Raw genomic sequence first — 19,924 nt, forward strand, 5'->3', positions numbered from 1 at the left:
AAAGAACAGCTGTGAGCTGCCGAACAAAATAGCAATTCGCTCAGGTTGTACAGAGTTGCATGGCAACGGAACGTGTGAAACTTCTTATGTAAGGGAAATTAAACAGTTAAAAGCGTTGAACTATCAAATTTTCGTCACACATTTATATATACATTTCATCTGATCACACATATATTACTTCATTAAATAAAAAAAAAAAATTATCATTAAAATTTTACATTAATTTAAAAAAGTAGAACAAAAATTTTAAAACAAACGTTATTATTAAACGAGCAACACTCGCAACATGTGTAAACAATATTGTTATTATAGTTGGCAACGCGACCATTGACAACTCAGAATAAAATCATTCTCAATCAATACAACGTAGATTGTGAAAAGACTGCAATAAAAACTTTTAATTAAAATAAATTTTTGGCACAAATATCCGCAAAATATGGCAACAAGTAATATAAAAGGAGTTAAGGCGTCAAATTTCGGCGCCAGCTCATCAGGTGGTGGTAACAGAACTGGTGGAAAAACCGGCCCGGTTTCGACAACGTCTCAGCCTGATGCTGACGCCAGTAGCGTTGGCATAAACATACCACTAATAAAAACTAAAGACAACAATAAACAACTACCGACATATCACGCGGCGCTGCAACGTTCAGCCGATGACTATTTGGCGGCAGAGGAATTAGACAATATACAACTAGAACTTGAAACATTGCTTTCGAGTGTTGCCCTACGTTATCGCGTACTCAAGTCAGAATATGAGAGTTTGGACAAAGATGAACGACGAAACGAACGCCGCACGAAGCATGGTGCTAGTGGCGAAACACAAACAGCCAATGTAAATAGCTCGTCCAGCGGTAAACGTAAGCGTGAGGAAACATCAAGTGTACGTAAACCCAAACACACACCCGCCTCGTCACTAAAACACACAAAACATGCTAAAAACAGTCCAGTTGCGCCGAATACTGATGACAGCATGGACTATGTACCACCGACCGGTTCTCATGGTCATGGACAAAATCGTGATCATCATCTGCAAAAAGTCACACTACCCAAAAATGATACGCCAAATAAATTTTGGCTTTCCGTCGAGCCATATTGTATGCCATTAACAAATGAAGACCTGCGTTTGCTTGATGATCTCCTGGAACAGTATTCTGGACCACTAGTGCCACCTATACCCGAACTGGGACCGCATTACTCAACAATATGGGCTACGGAAGATATGAAGGAAGTGCAACAAGCTTCAAATCCCAACACTAATTCAAATCGTTTAAAACCGCAAAATAATGCTGCAAGTGGTATGCTTAAAAAAGCTGAATCCATGATGGATGAGTGTGTTACTGGGCCTTTGACACAACGTTTAGTGTCGGCGTTATTAGAAGAGCAGTTGATACAAAATCCCAGCGAACTAGCGGCATCGGCCGTGGCTGATAGCAGTAATAGCAGTAGTGAAAATACACACTCCTCCGCTCAAATGAATTTCCGTTCGCTGTCGTTACTACGCAATTGTATTGATATTGAAAAACGTGTCAAAAGAGAACTAATCGAGCAAGGTATATTGGACTTGAATGACTTTCCAAATAATGATGAAGATGAAATACATGCGGAAATAAAACGTTTAATTTCCGAATTATCAGCAATAGCTGAGTACAATGGGGCTGCGTTGAAAAGGCTACATGAGTCTGCCGCTGAGGAAATAAAGCGTTTGGAAATCAAACGTAAACTCGACACGGTTGACCAAGAAATACTCGAGGCTTATAAACGCACAATGCAAAATAAAGCCAAACGTAAGCCGATTAGCTTTGAGGAACAGCAGGAAATACATCGATTAACAGCTGAGCAAAAAGCACTTTCCGATCAGCTCGAACGTTTACAGGCAAATTGTTTTCTATACGAATAGTTTTGGGCCACCACTGGTGGAGAGCAAACACCATCAGAACCGCGCTTGACAAGTGCAACACCTGAACGCTCTATACTAGTGGCACTTTTAAATGAAAATTAGTATAAACACTTAACACAATTTAATAACTTTATAATATAACTCTTCTTATTAAAAAAATGTTGCTGTATTTAAAAATATTAAATGAAATTCAAACTCACCGCGGTATAAGGAGTGACCGCACCTCTGCACTGTACAACAAATAAAAACGTAATAAAGAGACCTAAATGCTGAAATACTGAAGACTACAGAAACTTTTAGTTTTATTAATTGTCTGAAAACGAAGATGTTCAAAATAAATAATTATTGTTAATCCGTGTGGTTGCTCGGATATAGCTTTACGGTTACAGTGCTGTTATTTAGATGAGGCACGCTTAAATTAAATTTTAACAAATACTTTGCTAAATAGTCGGAAAACCATTTTTTTGGCTTTGAGTGAGTAATTGAAAATGTTTAAAAAATCTTCACTGATAATGATAATAGTGAAGTTTGTACATCTTAAAAAAATATTTGCTCTGAAAAATATTTTTCACCGCCACTGTACCTGCCGTGCAATTTGTTTAAACAGTGTACGAAATTCTTGTGCAAATATTTGTTGTGTCCGCATCTTACCGGCCAAAGATATAGCTGGCCCATAAAATCTAATTCGTTTAAATATACAGTTACTTGGGTATTAAAATGGATTTTGCTTGCATTGGAAATTCTTCAGATTTATTGAAAAAATATTAACGTAATTTTCGTTCCATACGAGTATAAAAATATCAATTCATTTACATATTTCAAATGTAACTTCCGCGAATACTTGTAACAAGTTTACAAACTAAATTTAGTACTAAACTATTATTTATTATATTATTCTATGTAATGTTATGTTTTTTTCGCCATATCACAAATTGTTCAAAAATACTCAGCGAAACAAAGTGATGTTGCGAGTGATTGAGATTATCGCTTTTAAAATAGTTTACGTTCTACGTTACACGAATTGAATTTATATGAAACTTAAACGTCTAGCATGGCAGTATATCACTAGTTAAGCACATTTGTCAGACATAACGTCGAACACAACTGCTTATTTTTTAAATATCAAATTAATGTCAATTTAAATATGCAGCTGTCGCCATTATGTATGCTTCGCTAGAAGATCCGATTTTGTCGACACTAAAATATTATTACAAATAGCCTTATTACGCAAGTTTATATCCTCAGTTAATAAGATAACATGATCAATTTGCTGTTTGACTTGTAAACAACAGTTGATTATGCGATCGTCTGGCGAAGTGATTTCGACAAGGTGTTCCAGCTCGCTAAGTGCGCTTTGTGCTGCAATAATAAAAAAACACTAATTAGAGCGAATATTCACACATATAAATGTACTTATATTTTTACATGTGGCTAAAACTAATATTTACCTTGTAAATGTTTATTCTTTGTTTCGAATTTGGAATTAAGGTATTTGATAGCGCGTACTGCCAGCACTTTGGTGCCATCGCCCACCGCAAATTGTTTTAATTTGTCTAGCTCTTGTAATACACTATACGGTATATACAGTATGGTACCGCCGGTATCTAATTGAAAGATGGAGAAGGTCGTTGAGTCATTTATGCACATTACTAATATTTGTTTACTAGTTTTGCTACTAACCGCACAATTTCATATGGCATAACTCTTCAAGGAATGCTAAATGTTGCAACAACACGTTTGTATCCAAAACAAAATAATAATAATCATTAAGCCATCTGCCAATTGTACCTGCCGCAGCAACTTTCTGTTCTACGGCGTAACGTAGTAGATTTTCATTGACGGTGCCATAGTATTCGCCCATGGTTTCAGCTTGTTGATTGCTGGACTCATTGCTAGATAACTCAATTGTTTCCGTTTTCATCTCTTCAATTGGCATCCAGTCCATTGGTTCTAGAAACATGTGAAATAAAAATATATTTAAAATATTAGTTTATTTAAAAAAATTTCTAAATTGTACGCACCATCTATATTTTCAGTACTTTCGTCCGCCATCGTCGTGTCGCGTAGTACACACGCTAAAGCTGATGAACACGCTGATGCGCATAGGCGCGTTGGGGTAGACATTTTTTGGCCACTTGAGAACGCTTGTTGGGTAAGTGAATTACGTAAACGTTCTAAGCGCGAATTAGCTTGAATGCAAGGATATTCCAAATTAGTTAGAACTGAATTTATGTATACCTAAAGACCAATTGAAGCTTACCACTTCCCTGCGGGTAGGCAGGTAAGGCACGATTAGGCGATGCATATAACTGTGACGGCGGCAGTGTAGTTAAGGCGATTGCTTTAAAATCCACAGTGGCATCGCCATTAGATGGCGTTGCGGTGCCTTTCATTACAATGGTCATCGGTGCATTAGATATGTCATTACTATTGTTGGATATATCACTTTCGCTCCCATCCTCATAGGCGTTGCGATTTTCAGGTTCCCTAATTTGAACTGTTAAATTTGCAGAATTTTGTGCTCCACTTGGTTTTTTTGGTATTTTAAAACTATTTGGCTTGATACATGGTTTTAATGGTTTTTGGCTCAAAGCGTTTTTGGCGTTGCAATAGCTGTTGAAGGTACTCTTGCAAATAGCTTTTATTTTGTTTACAATGCCGCTACCAATACCACTTACAACAGCAGTTTGCTTGTGGGAAGTCGCCTCATTTTTTACGTCTTCGGTGTTTGGTGAATCTTTCTCTTTGAGGGGCAGGTCTTGATTTGAAGGTTTTTTTCGTTTCATCGCCGTATCGACTGTTGCTTCAGCGGATGTACGTTTTTTGTTTTGAGTTTTTGATGACTTTTGTTTTGATTTATTTATGGTGGTATTTATTTGTGATGAGCTGTTGTTTGTTCGCTTATCGGTTTCTTTATTAACTAATAAAGCATCTTTGCTTGTTGATGGCTGACAATCCTTTCTGGAATCTGTTGGTGTAATAACTGTTGTGGATTTTGTTCTTGGAGTTTTATTCTTTGTCTCCTTAACCGCAATACTCTTATTTTCTTTGCTTATTGTTACAACTTGTTCTTGCCTACGTTGTCGTCGTGTACTATGGCTTTGCTTCTGTGCTAATTTTTCTTTATGCTCCTTTTTTAAATCATGTTGCAAACGCTTAAGACGATCCTGAGCTGGTGTTCGTATGGATTTTGCACCTGAAACCAAAAATGAAATGTTATATTCAACAAAATTATGTTTGTGATAATGTTTCAATTACTTATATTTTTTGGTGGCGATGCTGGTTTCTTTGTATCATTTGATTTGTTTAAAGGCGAATCTTCTTTCAATTCACTGCACCATTTGGTTTCGCCTGTTGCCTTATTGAACATATAATATTGGCCAGGCCGTTGTTTGGACTGACATTTTATCCATTCGTCCGTTTTGGACTTGCTATTTCGTAGCTGACGCTTTTCCATTGCTTATTGTTGTTAGGAATCCTTGAAAATGCATAAAATAATTTACAAAATATAGATAAACCGTGTGGAATTTATTTTTCAGCAATTTGTTTCAATGGGAAACAATTTTTTCACAGCTGACAGCTGACTCACTTAACCCTTATGTGTACAAAAAATAGTGACTCAAGAGAATTAATGAACTTTCAGTTTGAATTAGTGCAACATTAGCTAAATTTTTATATTTTTTCTCGAGAATATTAAAAAATAATATTGTTTGGTAAATAAAAACAATAAATATATGCATACAAATACTTATTATACATATATGAACATAAATAATACAAATTCACCGCATATGTATATATGGATTAATATAATAGAAAAACATAAAAAACAATAAAAAATTACTTGGATTTAAATTGTTTAAGGAGGTAGGATGTATTACTTAAAGACAATTGAAGTTTTTTGTTTTAAAGTCTTATTAAAATAAGAAAAAGCCTCAACTTCGGCTGCATCGAAGCTTTTATACGCTCCACAAGAAAAGTTTTTATAAAAAAACTTTATTTTGGACATACGGACCGATTTCTATACATATAAATATTTTATTTCTTTCTGTGTGTTACAAACTGCGTTCCAAAGTTAATACAGGCTGTTCAGGGTATACAAAATTCGAATGTTTATTTTTCATTATTTTTTTTTTTTAAATACGTAAACAAAACAAACGAAAGTCCAAAGGGCGAACTCATTTAAGAGCTGATGACGCATTATTAATTAAATTTCAGTGAGACCTTTAAAATGCAACCCTGCACTGGAAAGAATTGCTGCCATTTTAGAACACTGATATGCTCTAATTGGATTCTCATTGCCAATTGGTTTCAATTGACTGCAGGAGCAACCGGTGTTTTTCCAAAATATCGTCGTACCTTTTTATAAACAGTTGTATTCAACACAAAGAAGTCATTTTTAATATTTACACAGAACAAGCAACATGATTAAGGCAAGTACAATAATATAAATAGCAACGTAGGTCTTGCCTTTCGCTGTCCGGTAAACAAAGTCCAAAGTTCACCTCCCAGTGGGGGTGCGTACGTATATGGCTTTACCACGCACATACACTTGATTTATTATACAATCGTTACCGTCAAATCAAATCGCGTTTACTGATAACAATTCATATATTCTTTTAGAACGCCGTATCTCTTGTAACTGGTGGTGCATCTGGTTTGGGTCGCGCTACGGTTGAAAGATTGGCACGTCAAGGCGCTCGTGTTGTCTTGGCCGATTTGAGCAGCTCGAAAGGCAGTGAAGTGGCACGAGAGATTGGTGATAATGTGATTTTTGTACCAGTCGATGTGACCTCGGAGAAGGATGTACAAAGTGCCGTGCAGACGGCTAAGGAAAAGTTCGGACGTCTCGATTTAGCTGTGAACTGTGCCGGCACAGCTACGGCTGTCAAGACTTATAACTTCAATAAGGATGTTCCTCATCGTTTGGAAGATTTTACGCGCGTACTTATGGTCAACACGGCTGGCACCTTCAATGTCATTCGTCTAGCGGCCGGTGTAATGGGTGTCAACGAGCCAAATAAGGATGGACAACGTGGTGTTATTATAAATACCGCTTCCGTTGCTGCATATGATGGTCAAATTGGACAAGCTGCCTATTCGGCTTCGAAGGCTGCTGTTGTTGGCATGACATTGCCAATTGCACGTGATCTTAGCACACAAGGCATACGTGTGTGTACAATTGCGCCCGGTCTTTTCAACACACCAATGTTGCAGGCTTTGCCAGAGAAGGTGCGCACCTTCTTGGCCAAATCCATACCCTTCCCTCAACGTCTGGGGGACCCTTCCGAATATGCGCATTTAGTGCAGTCCATCTATGAAAATCCATTGTTGAATGGTGAGACTATTCGCATTGATGGTGCGCTCCGCATGCAACCTTAAGTGCTTTATTGCAAATTAATCTCGCCGGTGAATTAGCGCACTCAGCCGGTTATATTGTTGCATTTAATCGGAAACTATTGTTTTTTAAATCTAGGCATAAATATAATGTTATACGTGTATCCAAAAGTCGATAATATTTTTTGTAATATTTCAAAGCTGAAAGTAAAGTGAAATTTTTTCAGATTTTTTATAAAAATGAATATTTTACTTTTTTCGTTATCAGTTTGTCTTATCTTCGTTTGGCGATAAACTTGTTTATTATTAAATATTGTTTGAGTTATCTCGAATGGGTTTGTTTGCTGTTGCCGTGGTGCATTAATTCTGCTGCGCTGCTGATGTCAATATACCGATTTCAATATATTTTTGCAGGGAATAAGGTGCTTGACCAAAAATTAATTACCCGAAGATATAATTTTGTTTTTTTTTCTTTGTTATTTATATGTACATATGTGTATGTTGGTATAAGTGTGTATGTACAAACAAGTATATTTATGTGCATATTTAATATATCAGTTTATTAATCAATCTGCGTTTTTTTAAGAATGATTTTCAGTTTTCTTTGTTTTGGTAAAAAATTTCAGAAATACATATGTAAAACCAAGTTTACATATTTTTTCTCTATACTTTATGATCTATTTTTAAAAGCAGACGGAAAATAAGCTGCACATTGCGTATTTTTAGGCGCCATATTCAAATTCAAAAATGTCTCAATTTTTCCACAACTTTTTTAAATTAGATCCCAAATTCCTCCCTTATGTGAATACCACCAATATGACATTGGAAGGAATGTGGTTGGCAACACCACATCCGCTGCCATACTGTTATTTCTAAAATATTCCAAATGTCGATTTTAATTTTTCTGTGAAAGTGAAATTGTTGATTATTAGTAAAAATTTAGCGCTTAAAAGCTATTAATGTGCTAAGTTTGCAGTGTATTGTAATTTAAAGAAGCTAAAGTCTAAATAAAATGTTTTTTTTTTTTGCGTTTAAAACCGAAGTATGCGGACGCGTGAAGACGTGTTAATCCGTGATTATACATTATATAACTAAAATTAAAGCTACTGAAGCATTGAAATTTGTCTGTTATATAAGAAACTTTGAATTTATGCAAAAAAAGCTCTTCCGGCCGTGAAAAATCTTTGGATAACTCTAATCAACAACAAATGGAAGTAGGCAAATGCGTTCGTTGACATAACCTCGCACGGAAAATTCAAATTTACAAATGTTCACACTTATATCATATATAAAGTAAAAAGCTCACATTAGTGTATATTTAATGCACGAAGTATGAAATGAGAATGAACAGTAAATAATTTACGGAAAATAAATAAATTTTAGTTAACGATAAGAAAATCGTTTGTTTTTGGAGTTCGTGATAATTGCTTGATATAATTTATATATTAAAGAAATACCTTTCTTAATGTTCAGTATATGCAAATCTGTAAGTTTGTGAGAGATAAGTCGTTAACTACCTATTCTAATTTATTTTCAAAAACATTAGGAAAATATTATAAAATTTTCGCCGCGATCACAGAGTCTTAAGTGATTTTTAATTATTTGCACGTTAACTATTTTAATTTGCGTCGTTAGTATAATATTCTAACTGTATTATACTAGTGTAACAAGGCGATAAGATTTCGTGGAAAAAACCGTTAATGACTTTTTTGTTGGTTTACAGGCGTTATCATTAATCAAAAATACACAGTGAGAATTGGAAGTGAACATTAAATAGTTATATATTAATTAAAAAGCTACAGAAATCAGCAAATTTGTTTTTTTATCGGTTTTATAATTGCTTTTTAGGGGTTACATGGATTTCCTCGGGTAAAAAACAGCCTTTTTTCAGCAATCTTTTTTCTCATATAAATAGTTAAATATTTTATTAGAAACTTTTATTGTTACAAACATACATTATCTACCAAAAACTTTGTAAATTTTGGAAAAATATATTTAAAACTCGACCATTGCGATGCCATTTCCGTTGGCAGCATAACTCCTTACAGGATCATCTATAGTGAAAAAAACCTTAACAGTAAAAATTTCGCGAAATTTTTTTTCAAATAGTTGTAATCGGAAGAACAAAAATCCATCGTGTAAATTTTTATGAAGTTCGGTTGAGTAGTTCTCGAGAAATCATGTCAACGGACTTCAAAAACACAGATTCGAGAAGAACGCGAGCGCACAAGTTCACAAGACAGTATCTCCGAAACTTTTACTCGGATCAACTTAGCACAATATTCTAGAGGTGTTAGAAAATATAATAAGATATATAAAAAATAGATTTTTTGAAACCTGTAAACCCATATAACCCCTTAAGGAAACAACTAGTAATGTAATAGTGATTAGTGTAATCACCCGAAAAAATTTAAGAGTTTCGGAGTTTTTTTTTAAAGAAAACTATAGTAGCATTTTTTTTTTAATTTTGAGGTTACATTTATTCACAACTATTGAATATTTTTATCGAGTTAATTCGTTTGTTAATATTATGCCTGTTGAATTAAGAACGTGCAGAGAATAGTCTTATTTTTATTCCTTTTTCTCTTCTTCAGCCATTAATTTCAAAGTTATTAGGAATTTTTTCTAAAGAGGACCGCACTAAGATACAACATCTGATCAAATATGAACCAGACTGGTAGAATTAACTTTGGTTGTCCCGAAGCGATAATATCCTTCACTCATACAAAATATTACTAGAACTTTATTTTTTCAGAACTTTATTTTTTTTATAATTTTTCAGAATGTTTGTTTGACAGCTATATGCTAGTGATTCGACCTGAACAATTTATTCGGGTATTAAACCCTTGCTTAAGACAATAGTCTGTACAAACACTTGATTCCTTGATGAGTAGAAGTCGCAAAAGCGATGCTAGAGAACGTAGCTGAAGACGAGGAATGGCAATGGGTTTTTGAATATGACGTCGCAACGGTCCACAAATCCAACGAATGGCACTCTAAATGTGCCAAAACCGAAAAAAACGAAGTTTGTAACAAGTGTATAGAAAAATGGATTAAACCTTGGCGAACTTGTATTGACTCATTAGCATATTTTGAAGGTGTTAATCAAGATTTGTATCAAAATTCGTGAAAATGTATTTTTTTTTGTCAATCCGGGTCAATTTTGATCAGTTGGTATACCGCTATATTATTATTTTTAAAAAAAGTTAATGGTACAATACCATAAAAATATTGCCTTTTCACAATTTTATGTAATTTTTAACGCATTTGTTATTGAAAATTTATATAACGAATGAAACTGACTCCTCTAAGGTCATAAAAGAGCTTCACAACAATCATAAATAAAGTGAAATAGAATAAAAACAACAAAGATTATGGGGCCACCATCATTTTCATTGGAAAATATTAAAGGAAAATCAATTGCATTTTTAACACTCAAATCCAACCATAAATTCACGCAGCAGATGTCGTAGGTCAATAAATACCATATGCAAGCCAAAATGGAGTAAAACGTTGCGAAAGCAGAGCATACGGAAACACTTTGACCATGGTTGTACGTGTGTGTGTTTATGTGGGTACAAATGTCTACATAAACAACATGGAGTTTATTTGGGTAATAAAAATGCGCGAGCACATAAATGTTTCGTCGAACGCCTTGCGATGTTGCGGTGTTAAGGAGTATGCTAAAATGTTCATCATACGCAGTGTTGTCCTCAAAGATATGCACGAAACCTACAATAATAAAAATGAATATCTTTATATGGAAATATTTTTGAATTTGAATATGCTTTATATTGATAATTAAACTAAGAGCTGCCTATTTCAGAATGATTAATGAAAAATATCATTATTATTTATTTTTTATAATTTTAACCTTAAAAGGAAACGTCGGAGGCTCTACAAAGTACGTTGAAAAATCTGATCAACGCTAAAATTTTGCATAAGTCTTTTTCACCGCAAGAAGCTGCCCATTTGTCAGAATTGCTGTTAATGAATCACTATAGCATATAGCTGTCATACAAACTGAGAAATCGGAGTCAAGTGCTTGTATGGAAAACTTTTTTAATTTGGCAAGATATTTTTATGAAATTTGGTGTATGTTGTTTCCTAAGGTCATGTTGTTATCTCTGAAGAATTTTTTTAAATCGAACCACTATAGCATATAGCTGCCATACAAACCGATCGAGTAAAAAATATTTTTATACCTTCTTACGCTATAAAAGATGCACCTGTGAAGGCAATCGGGTAGCCGAAGTTAATGTCCTTTTTTCACTCTTTACTCATATGATATTCTAATAGGGCTATTTTTAAGATTTCGTGTTTGCATACTGCAAAAATTCACTTATTATTATTCCTCGCAATTCTCAAATTGTTAGTACTCCACTTTAACAAGTGGCAAATGTGTTGCAAACAGGCGACGCGGGCACGCTTTAACGTCAGAACTTTAACCGCATTACAATTTATTTATAAACTTGTTGATTGTTCGTGTCTACATGTTTTCTTCTGCCAAGTGTTTTTGTTGTGAAAAAAAAAATATTTGTTGGCAAATTTTCAAAATAACCAATGCTGTGAAAACCCGTTGTCTGCAATTATAACTGTTTTTGTGCATATTTTGTTGCTGTTGTTGTTGTGTAAGTTTTTTCCGCCTTACTTTATTGTAAATTATTGTTATTGCAGCTTGAATTATGCGCTTGAACGCTGATTATTTGTTTCGGCGAAAGTTGCCAATGTGGCAAGTAGCAAAAAACATAACACGTTTTTGTTATTGTTGTTGAAAATTTTGTAGCCAAATAATAATTGGAATTTATGGCGTTTTATAGACCCTTCAATTCTACTGCAAGGGGTTAAGAGTGCGAACATTTGCAACATGCAACATTTGGTGTTGCAACAATGAAATCAGAGAAATTGTAAATTTTAGCTACACCGAAGCTATAATACCCTTTACAGGTGTATTTTTGTTATAACACAAGCGTATAAAAAGAGCTTTATCCTTACTTTGAGAGATCAGTTTGTATGGCAGCTATATAGTATAGTGGTCCGATCTGAAAAATATGTTCAGAGATTGTAACGTAGCCTAGGGTAATATACTATGCCGAATCTCGTAAAGATAGCTCGTCATATGAAACAATTTTCCATACAAGCACATTATTCCGAACGCTAGTTTGTATGGCATCTATATGTTATAGTCGTCCGATCTTAACAATTTCGTTGCATATTAAAACATTGCCTTAGGTAATAATCTGTGCCACATTTCACGAAGATAACTCGTCAAATAAAAAAGTTTTTCGTATAAAAACTTGATTTTGATCATTCAATTTGTATGGCAGCTATATGCTATAGTGGTCCGATGTCGACGATACGGATAAGCGAGCAGCTTCTTTGGGAGGAAAGAAGGTGGGCAAAATTTCAGATCGATATCTTAAAAACTTTGGGTGATATATTTGGTCCACGAATTTTCCTTTTGGGCATTATAAACTTTGCAGCAAATAGGTTATATGTTCCGGGTATAAAAAGAATAGTTTAAGTTAGGCCATTGACAATTATGTCAAAAAATCGTATTTTTTTTACATATGTATGTAAATATATAAATATATGTATAAATATGTATACATATGTAAACTATACTCACCTCAGTACCAAACTTACATACATACATACACACTTACACATAAGCAACCGTATTAAAATTATTTATTAAATAAGCACATTTTCACGCTGTGTGCAACGGAAAACCAACCGACTTGGGGTTGACATGCCACAGCTCGTATGTGTTATTTCCTGTTTACTTGTGGTGCATGCAACTTATTTGTGCAACAACGGCAAATCGTGTGTGTCCTAGCGGTCGCGTGCATTTTACCACTATCATAGTTTTTTTCATTTATTTCGTTCACATTTTTACGTTCTTTGCCTCCTCGTGTTTGTCAGCTCGCTTACTAATGGAATGCGACTCCTGCACATGCAGAGAAACAGTCAACCACACAAAAATGTAAGTGACTGTTAGTCGTGTTAGCGTGCATTTTAACAAAGTTTTTTGTTGTCCCCAGTTGATTGTGCTTTATTTACAGTTATTTGCTTTAAACACTCATATTGAAAACGAATAAGCAACAAGTGAAGTGACGGAGACTCCTTTCGAGCAGTTATTTAGTTATAGGAAATTAGATACTGAACAGCAGGGAGTTCAAGTTTGTTGATGTTGGAATATTTTGAGATGGTCTTTCAATAGCGTTTGATTTCAGAAGCTGAAAGCTTATATCTTCAAAAAAAATATGGAGAGATAAGTTAGAGAAGTTTACGAGACATAGGTCCTTGTCTGGCATCGGAAACCTAACTCTTGAGGACAGAAAGATATAGATCATTTATATGGTCAAATACCTTAATCTAACCCTGGATTTCACTTTAGGGTGAAAGCAGCATGTTGAACTGATCACGCTGGGTCAAAGCTACTAAAGCACTTATGGTGTGCATTCGGCTAGCTGGTACATCCTGGTGCTGCAAGCTAAAGAATTATTAGGTGGTTATACACCATGATTGTGCAACCGATTATCACATATGGATCGGTGGCTTAGGACTCGAAAGCATTGCAGACTTCGGTAGGACTTCAACTATCGAAGCTGCAACGACACGCCTGCATCTGTATGTCGGGTGCCATGCGCACATGTGCGATGGCGGCACTTGAAATCATGCTGTATCTTACATCGATTCATCTAGTTATCGGCCAGCTTGCTATACACACCCTGCACCAAATGACAGCAGAAGGTCAGGTAATCTCTTCCCAGCGCATTAAGGACTTAAGTGGCACAATACCGCTGGCTCTTCTACCAAGGGACAGCGTTAGCAAAAGTGTAAACTTCATTAGGAAGATCAAGGTTACCCTCAACAGTAGAGCTGAATAGAATGATTCCGCTCTTCAGCTACTGCTTAGGGATATTACAATCAAATTTCATACCGACGGCTTGAAAATATCGGAGGGAATTGGCGCAGGATCGAAGGACCACGCACCGAATTCTCCATATCAATGGGAAGTTTTTCAATCATTTTCCAAGCAGAGGTCTTTGCTATAAGTTGGTGCTTAGAGATAACCCTCCAACGCAACTATCGCAATGAACGTATGTTTATACTCAGCGACAGTCAAGCGGCATTAAGAGCTATCTCTGTATACGAGATCAAATCGCTATTGGTGCAGGAGTCTATAGATCGGCTGAACAGTTTATCAGATCGTAACCAAGTGTACCTTATCTGGGTGCTCGGTCACAAAGCTATAACCGGTAATGAACTGGCTGAGGAGCTCGCCCACTCCGCAGCATCCAAGAACATGGCAGGATACGAACCTTTCATTGCGGCTTGTCCCCATACCATAAAGGCGCTGTTCCGCAAGGATGAAGGAGTAGGTAGGGAGGGATATTGACAACAACTCCAAGCCATGCCAAGTTGCTGTCGCCTTCTACACTGCTCAATCACAATAAGCTCAAGAAGCACTTACATATTTAACACGGCCTTAGCTTCTTGTGCGAATTGCCGGTTCAGCGACATGTAGCCTGAAACTTCCGCACATCTGCTAATTGACTGCACAGCAGTCTGTAGGTGCAGGATAAAGACTCTTTGATCCATGTTTCTAAATAGCGATCACATCGCCTCAATAGCACCTAGCAGAAGCATAGGAATTGCGGGGTAATCAAAGAAAACGATGAGCATTACTTTGATTTTTGACTGACTACTCGTATGACGCGTTTTTTCGGATTTAGTTAGTTTTTGAGCGCACAGATTGACGTCTTGTTTGCACAAGATGCAAATCTTTTGGTACGAGTGTAGCCTTGTCACGCTTCGTATAAAATAAACTTACCAAGCTGGTTTGAATCGATCAGTAGGAAATGTTGAGGTCCTCTGCTGTCTCTGCGATGTCAACATAACGATTTTCAAGTAATCTTGCTTCATTTTTTCCGAAGTTATCGTTATTAATAGAGGTGGTTGCACGATTCCCATGAGGCAAGTTTTCATGACTTCACTTCCTTCACGGATTTTTTTATGCCACTCAATTGGGCAACATTTTCACCGATTCCGTCGCCGTGGTTTTTTAATAAAATCTTATTTCACTATCGAACATAGTGACCATCGAGACCGATCCACCCATTATAGTGAACTTCCAGCTCTTCAATGATGAGGGGAAGATTTGATTGTAATTTCTAATTTTTCTTTTTTTATTTGCGGATAATTTTCAGCCGAGTTATGGTGAACACCGTAAAGTTTTTTTCTGGGGAAAGCTCTGTTACCGGCTTATGCATCAATATTTCTGCATGTAATAATTAGCCTAAATTGTGAAAAGTGTGCATAATGATGTACAAAAGGTCCAAATAAAATTACTCAATCCGTATATAAGAAATAAATTCACACAAAAGTTATTTTTTCCCCTTAAACACAATTTAATCTTAGTTTTTGGCCTTTTATTTCATCTTCTATCAAAACAATTAATTACATTCCGCTATGATAAAACTAGAAGAAGTATTTGGAAAGAAAACGCTGCTCATTATGCCAATCAAAACTAAACGCAAACTGTTGAAAGTTTGCTTTCCTTTGAACATGCAACAAACGTGCTGAAACTCATGCATTAGACAGCCGAAAATACGCACAAACATGTTACCAAAAATGGCAGCTATACAATATATACAACTTTAGACATATGTATATACATACATACATAGCAGAGAATGCTAAGTCGGAATTTCAATTCTATGCAAACACACTTCAACGAAAATAACATATAACACATATCAAGTTGAAATACGCCAGCTTTCGCATACAATTCATTTACATACACACAAACACACAACACACATATGTACATGTGTATTGGTGCTCCCTCACTCGCATTGATTGCAGATATTCTCGCTTATTTCAGTTTCTCGACACTTTCGTCGGTTGTGGCTGCTGGCAGCTTTTACTTTTCACTTCCCTTTTCGCTCGTAGTTTCCGATTTTTTGCTCTGTGTGTGTGCGTGTGTGACTGTACGTTCATCCATTGAGGAAACCTTCGGTGAAGCATCACATTGAAATAACAGGCCAAACGACCGCACATATGAGTTGGCCTATACACTTCCCAGCCACTAATGTGCCACCACAACGCCAGCGAGCACCGTAACTCAACACACGGCAGCTGCACCATGCGAAACTGGTGCGTGAAAATTCGCAAAATCTACTATGACCAACATTTTCGTAGTAAAATCCGGTTGAAAAGAGAAGTGGAAAAGCAGCGAAAATGCAGCAGGAAGCACAAATTTAAAACAAATATGTAGAAAAATGGGATTTCAAGTACGCTCTAGACCACACGGCTTATCCTCCATTCGTATGCCATCACTGCCCTATATTGCCTGCAACGAAGTTTACGAGCTGCTCGTTGAGATCCTTTGAATGTGACCAGCCGCACGCTGCAGCAGCAGCAAAGCAACAGTCGCACTCAGCTGCAGGAAGAAGTCGCCGCTCTATATTAGCCGATTGAAAAGCGAATGATTGAGTGTGGCTGAGTTGAGAATACTTCAGCGCAATAGCTTTCTCTTTGAGTTGCAATTAATACAGTTCTCTCGATTTCTCATCAACTTTTCTGCTGTTATTTGAAAGCTTAAAAAGTTGTCTCTGTTTATGCTCTCCAACTTTTGTAGCTTTGTATTGTAAGCTTTGAGAGCTTTTCCGGTAATTAAGCTTTGGGTTAAGCCTATGCGAATTTATGGTCTTAAAACCAGTTCGTTCGCAATGAGTTTAGTCTTCTTCTTTTTTACTGGCGTAGACACCGCTTATGCTATTATTGCCGAGTTAACAACAGCGCGCTAGTAGTTTCTTCTTTTCGCAATCTGGCGCCAATTGGAGATTCTAAGCGCAGCTAGATCCTTCTCCACTTGGTCCTTCCAACGGAGTGGAGGTCTTCCTCTTCTTCTGCTTCCTCCGGCGGGTACTGCGTCGAATACCTTCAGAGCTGAAGTCCATTTTTGTCCATTCGGACGACATGATCTAGCCAGCGTAGCCGCTGTCTTTTAATTTGCTGAACTATGTCAATGTCGTCGTATATCATCACATGCCGTATTCGCCGTGGCCAATAAATTTGGACCATAAATCTTTCTCAGAACTTTTCTCTCGAAAACTCGTAATGTCGAATCATCAATATAATCTCTGTATCACATAGCAGGAAATGAGTGACTTATAGAGTTTGGTCTTTGTTCGTAGAATGAAAATCTCACTTTTCAATTTCCTACACAGTCTGAAGTAGTACCGTTGGCAAGAGTTATTTTGCGTTGGATTTCGAGGCTGACATTGTTGTTGCTATTAATACTGCTTCCAATATAAATGAAATTATCAACGACTTCGAAATTATGACTGTCAACAGTGACGTGGGAGCCTAGTCACGAGTGCAACGACTGTTTGTTTGATGACAGAAGATATTTCGCCTTGCCCTCGCTCACTACCGGACCCATTTGCTTCGCTTTTTTATCTAATCTGGAGAAAGCGGAACAAACGGAGCGGTTGTTGAGGTCAATGATATCAATATTATCGGCGTACGCCAGCAGCTGTACACTCTTACAGAAGATGGTGCCTTCTTTATTTAGTTCTGCAGCTCGAATAATTTTCTCCAAGAGAATATTGAGGAAATCGCTAGAAAGGGGTCGCCTTGCTTGGTATCGATCGGCTCGGAGAGCTCCTTCCCGATCCTGACGGAGCTTTTGGTGTTGCTCAACGTCAGTGTACACAGCTGTATTAGTTTTGCAGGGATACTGAATTCAGACATCGCGGCATAAAGGCAGCTCCTTTTCGTGCTGTCGAAAGCAGCTTTGAAATCGATGAAGAGGTGGAGCGTGTCGATTCTATTTTCACAGGTCTTTTCCAAGATTTGGCACATGGTGAATAGCTGGTCAGTTGTTGATTTTCCAGGCCTAAAGCCAAACTGATAAGGTCCAATCGGTTTGTTGACGGCGGTCTTTAATCATTCACACAATACACTCGATGTAACAATATGCAGATTTTGGGACTCCCTTTTTGTGGATTAGGGCTGATGGAGTTTCAGTTCTTCGCCATCGTATTTGAATAGCTCGGCTGGCAATCCATTGGCCCCACCGCTTTCAAATTTCTTACTGGCATCGTTCGATTAACGAAAGTATCAGTGAAAATCATTTTGAAAAATCATTTGGGCCTAAGAAAAGTAAAAGCACGATTGGTTGCAAAATCACTAAATTTTTTCGAAAAACAGCGTCGCGTTAACGTCTGTGAAACAATGCTTTCCGACTACCAGGATGTCATGAAACGTATTATTACTGGTGATGAGACATGGATCAATGTTTTCGACCCTGAAACAAACGATCATTTGGCCGAAAATCGTGGAAAAGTTGAGCCGAAGAAAAAAACACATTAAAAAGGTTCAAAATCAATGTTATGTTGACAGTTTTCTTCGATTATCGAGGTGTGCTGTACTTCGAATTCCTTCCGACAGCCGAAACTGTTAAGAAGGAATACTATTTGACTGTTATGCGTCGTTTGCATGAAACTAATTGTAAAAAGAGGTCGGATTTATGGGGCCATGAGGGATTACATTGACGGAGACGACATAGATTTTGAAGAAAAATTAATAATTTTAAAAGTATGAACACAGTCTTGCTCTGTCCAATTTTTGTTCTTTATAAAATTTTTCATTTTCACCATATTTCGAATTTTACCCCACTGTCTCTACCTGAAAGTTGTTTTTGCGACTAGTGACGTGTTACACATGCTATACGATGACGTCTTAATCACTTGACCCCCAAAAATTAGCCACACCGCCCTCGTTAACACTGTGTCGCTTTGGTCGTATTATTGTCAAAGCTAATCTGAAAATAAACAAAAATCTCACCAAACGCTATGCGGCTCTCCCGAACACCACTTTTAGAGAGCCTCTCTCTCCATAGAGAGAGAAATAGCCAAAAAGTAGCACAAATTGATGGTTCTCCAACTTTTCTCTGTTTCGCTTTTGAGTTTCGCTCCGGTTCTCTAACAATCTGGCAACGAACAGAAGCTGTGTCGGCCAAAAAAGCTCAAGGTAAGTGTATCTCCCAATTAGCTGCACAATATAGTATACCAGCTAAGTCGCAGCGCTTTCTTTATGCGGCACATGCCGGAGCGCAATACTCCCACTGTTGCTGCATTTAAGCAGCAACCGAATCGACTTTTTTTCGAATCTTGCACAACGCTTCGTTTCGGTTTGTCGATTTTTTACGTTCGTCGTCGCTCGTGCGGTGGTTGTTTCGCTGCCGTTTCGGTGTGGTTGGTTGGTCGGTCTCCAGAAAACTCAGTGTGCTTGCGGCTGATAGTCGCTGGGAATACGCCGCGATGCTAAGAACCGCGTACGCAAACGAAGTTGTCGCTGTTGTCGTTCATGCGTTGTTGTTGCTGCCGCCGCCGCCGTCGTCGTCGTTGTTGTTGTCGTTGTCACTATCGGTATCGGTATCGTTGTAGTGTTGTTGTATTGCGCCCACTATCGTCGGTGTCGCCATCACTTTGAACCAATGTGGTGCGACGGAAATGTGAAATAAAGGGAAACAGTGAAAAGTGAAGGCACCAGTCGAGGCGCAAGGGGGCCACAACACACCCGCACCCACACCCGCTTTCGAAGGAGCAAAACGCAGTGAAGCATTGCGAGCGAAGTATAAGTGGCTGTATGTGTTCAAAGTGGGTGGTTAAC

General features: G+C 37.1%; 3 protein-coding genes across 3 annotated transcripts; 2 read left to right on the forward strand and 1 right to left on the reverse strand.

The window, feature by feature from the left end:
* Window positions 1-339: 339 nt before the first annotated feature.
* Window positions 340-2,190, forward strand: LOC120775561 (transcriptional adapter 3-B). Its single transcript, XM_040105786.1, has one exon. The coding sequence runs from the start codon at window positions 437-439 to the stop codon at window positions 1,895-1,897; it is 1,461 nt and encodes a 486-aa protein (XP_039961720.1). The 5' UTR covers window positions 340-436; the 3' UTR covers window positions 1,898-2,190.
* A 442-nt stretch (window positions 2,191-2,632) lies between these two features.
* Window positions 2,633-5,440, reverse strand: LOC120775617. Its single transcript, XM_040105864.1, has 6 exons — window positions 5,156-5,440; window positions 4,158-5,093; window positions 3,919-4,086; window positions 3,578-3,847; window positions 3,346-3,501; window positions 2,633-3,256 (listed from the first exon to the last, which is right to left on the reverse strand). The coding sequence occupies exons 1-6, from the start codon at window positions 5,352-5,354 to the stop codon at window positions 3,057-3,059; spliced, it is 1,929 nt and encodes a 642-aa protein (XP_039961798.1). The 5' UTR covers window positions 5,355-5,440; the 3' UTR covers window positions 2,633-3,056.
* Window positions 5,441-6,189: 749 nt separating this feature from the next.
* On the forward strand, window positions 6,190-7,408 carry LOC120775631 (3-hydroxyacyl-CoA dehydrogenase type-2). Its single transcript, XM_040105885.1, has 2 exons — window positions 6,190-6,330; window positions 6,521-7,408. The coding sequence occupies exons 1-2, from the start codon at window positions 6,322-6,324 to the stop codon at window positions 7,277-7,279; spliced, it is 768 nt and encodes a 255-aa protein (XP_039961819.1). The 5' UTR covers window positions 6,190-6,321; the 3' UTR covers window positions 7,280-7,408.
* The last annotated feature ends 12,516 nt before the right edge of the window (window positions 7,409-19,924 follow it).

This window comes from Bactrocera tryoni, chromosome 4 (genome assembly GCF_016617805.1).
Source record: "Bactrocera tryoni isolate S06 chromosome 4, CSIRO_BtryS06_freeze2, whole genome shotgun sequence".
NCBI classification, from domain to species: domain Eukaryota; kingdom Metazoa; phylum Arthropoda; class Insecta; order Diptera; family Tephritidae; genus Bactrocera; species Bactrocera tryoni.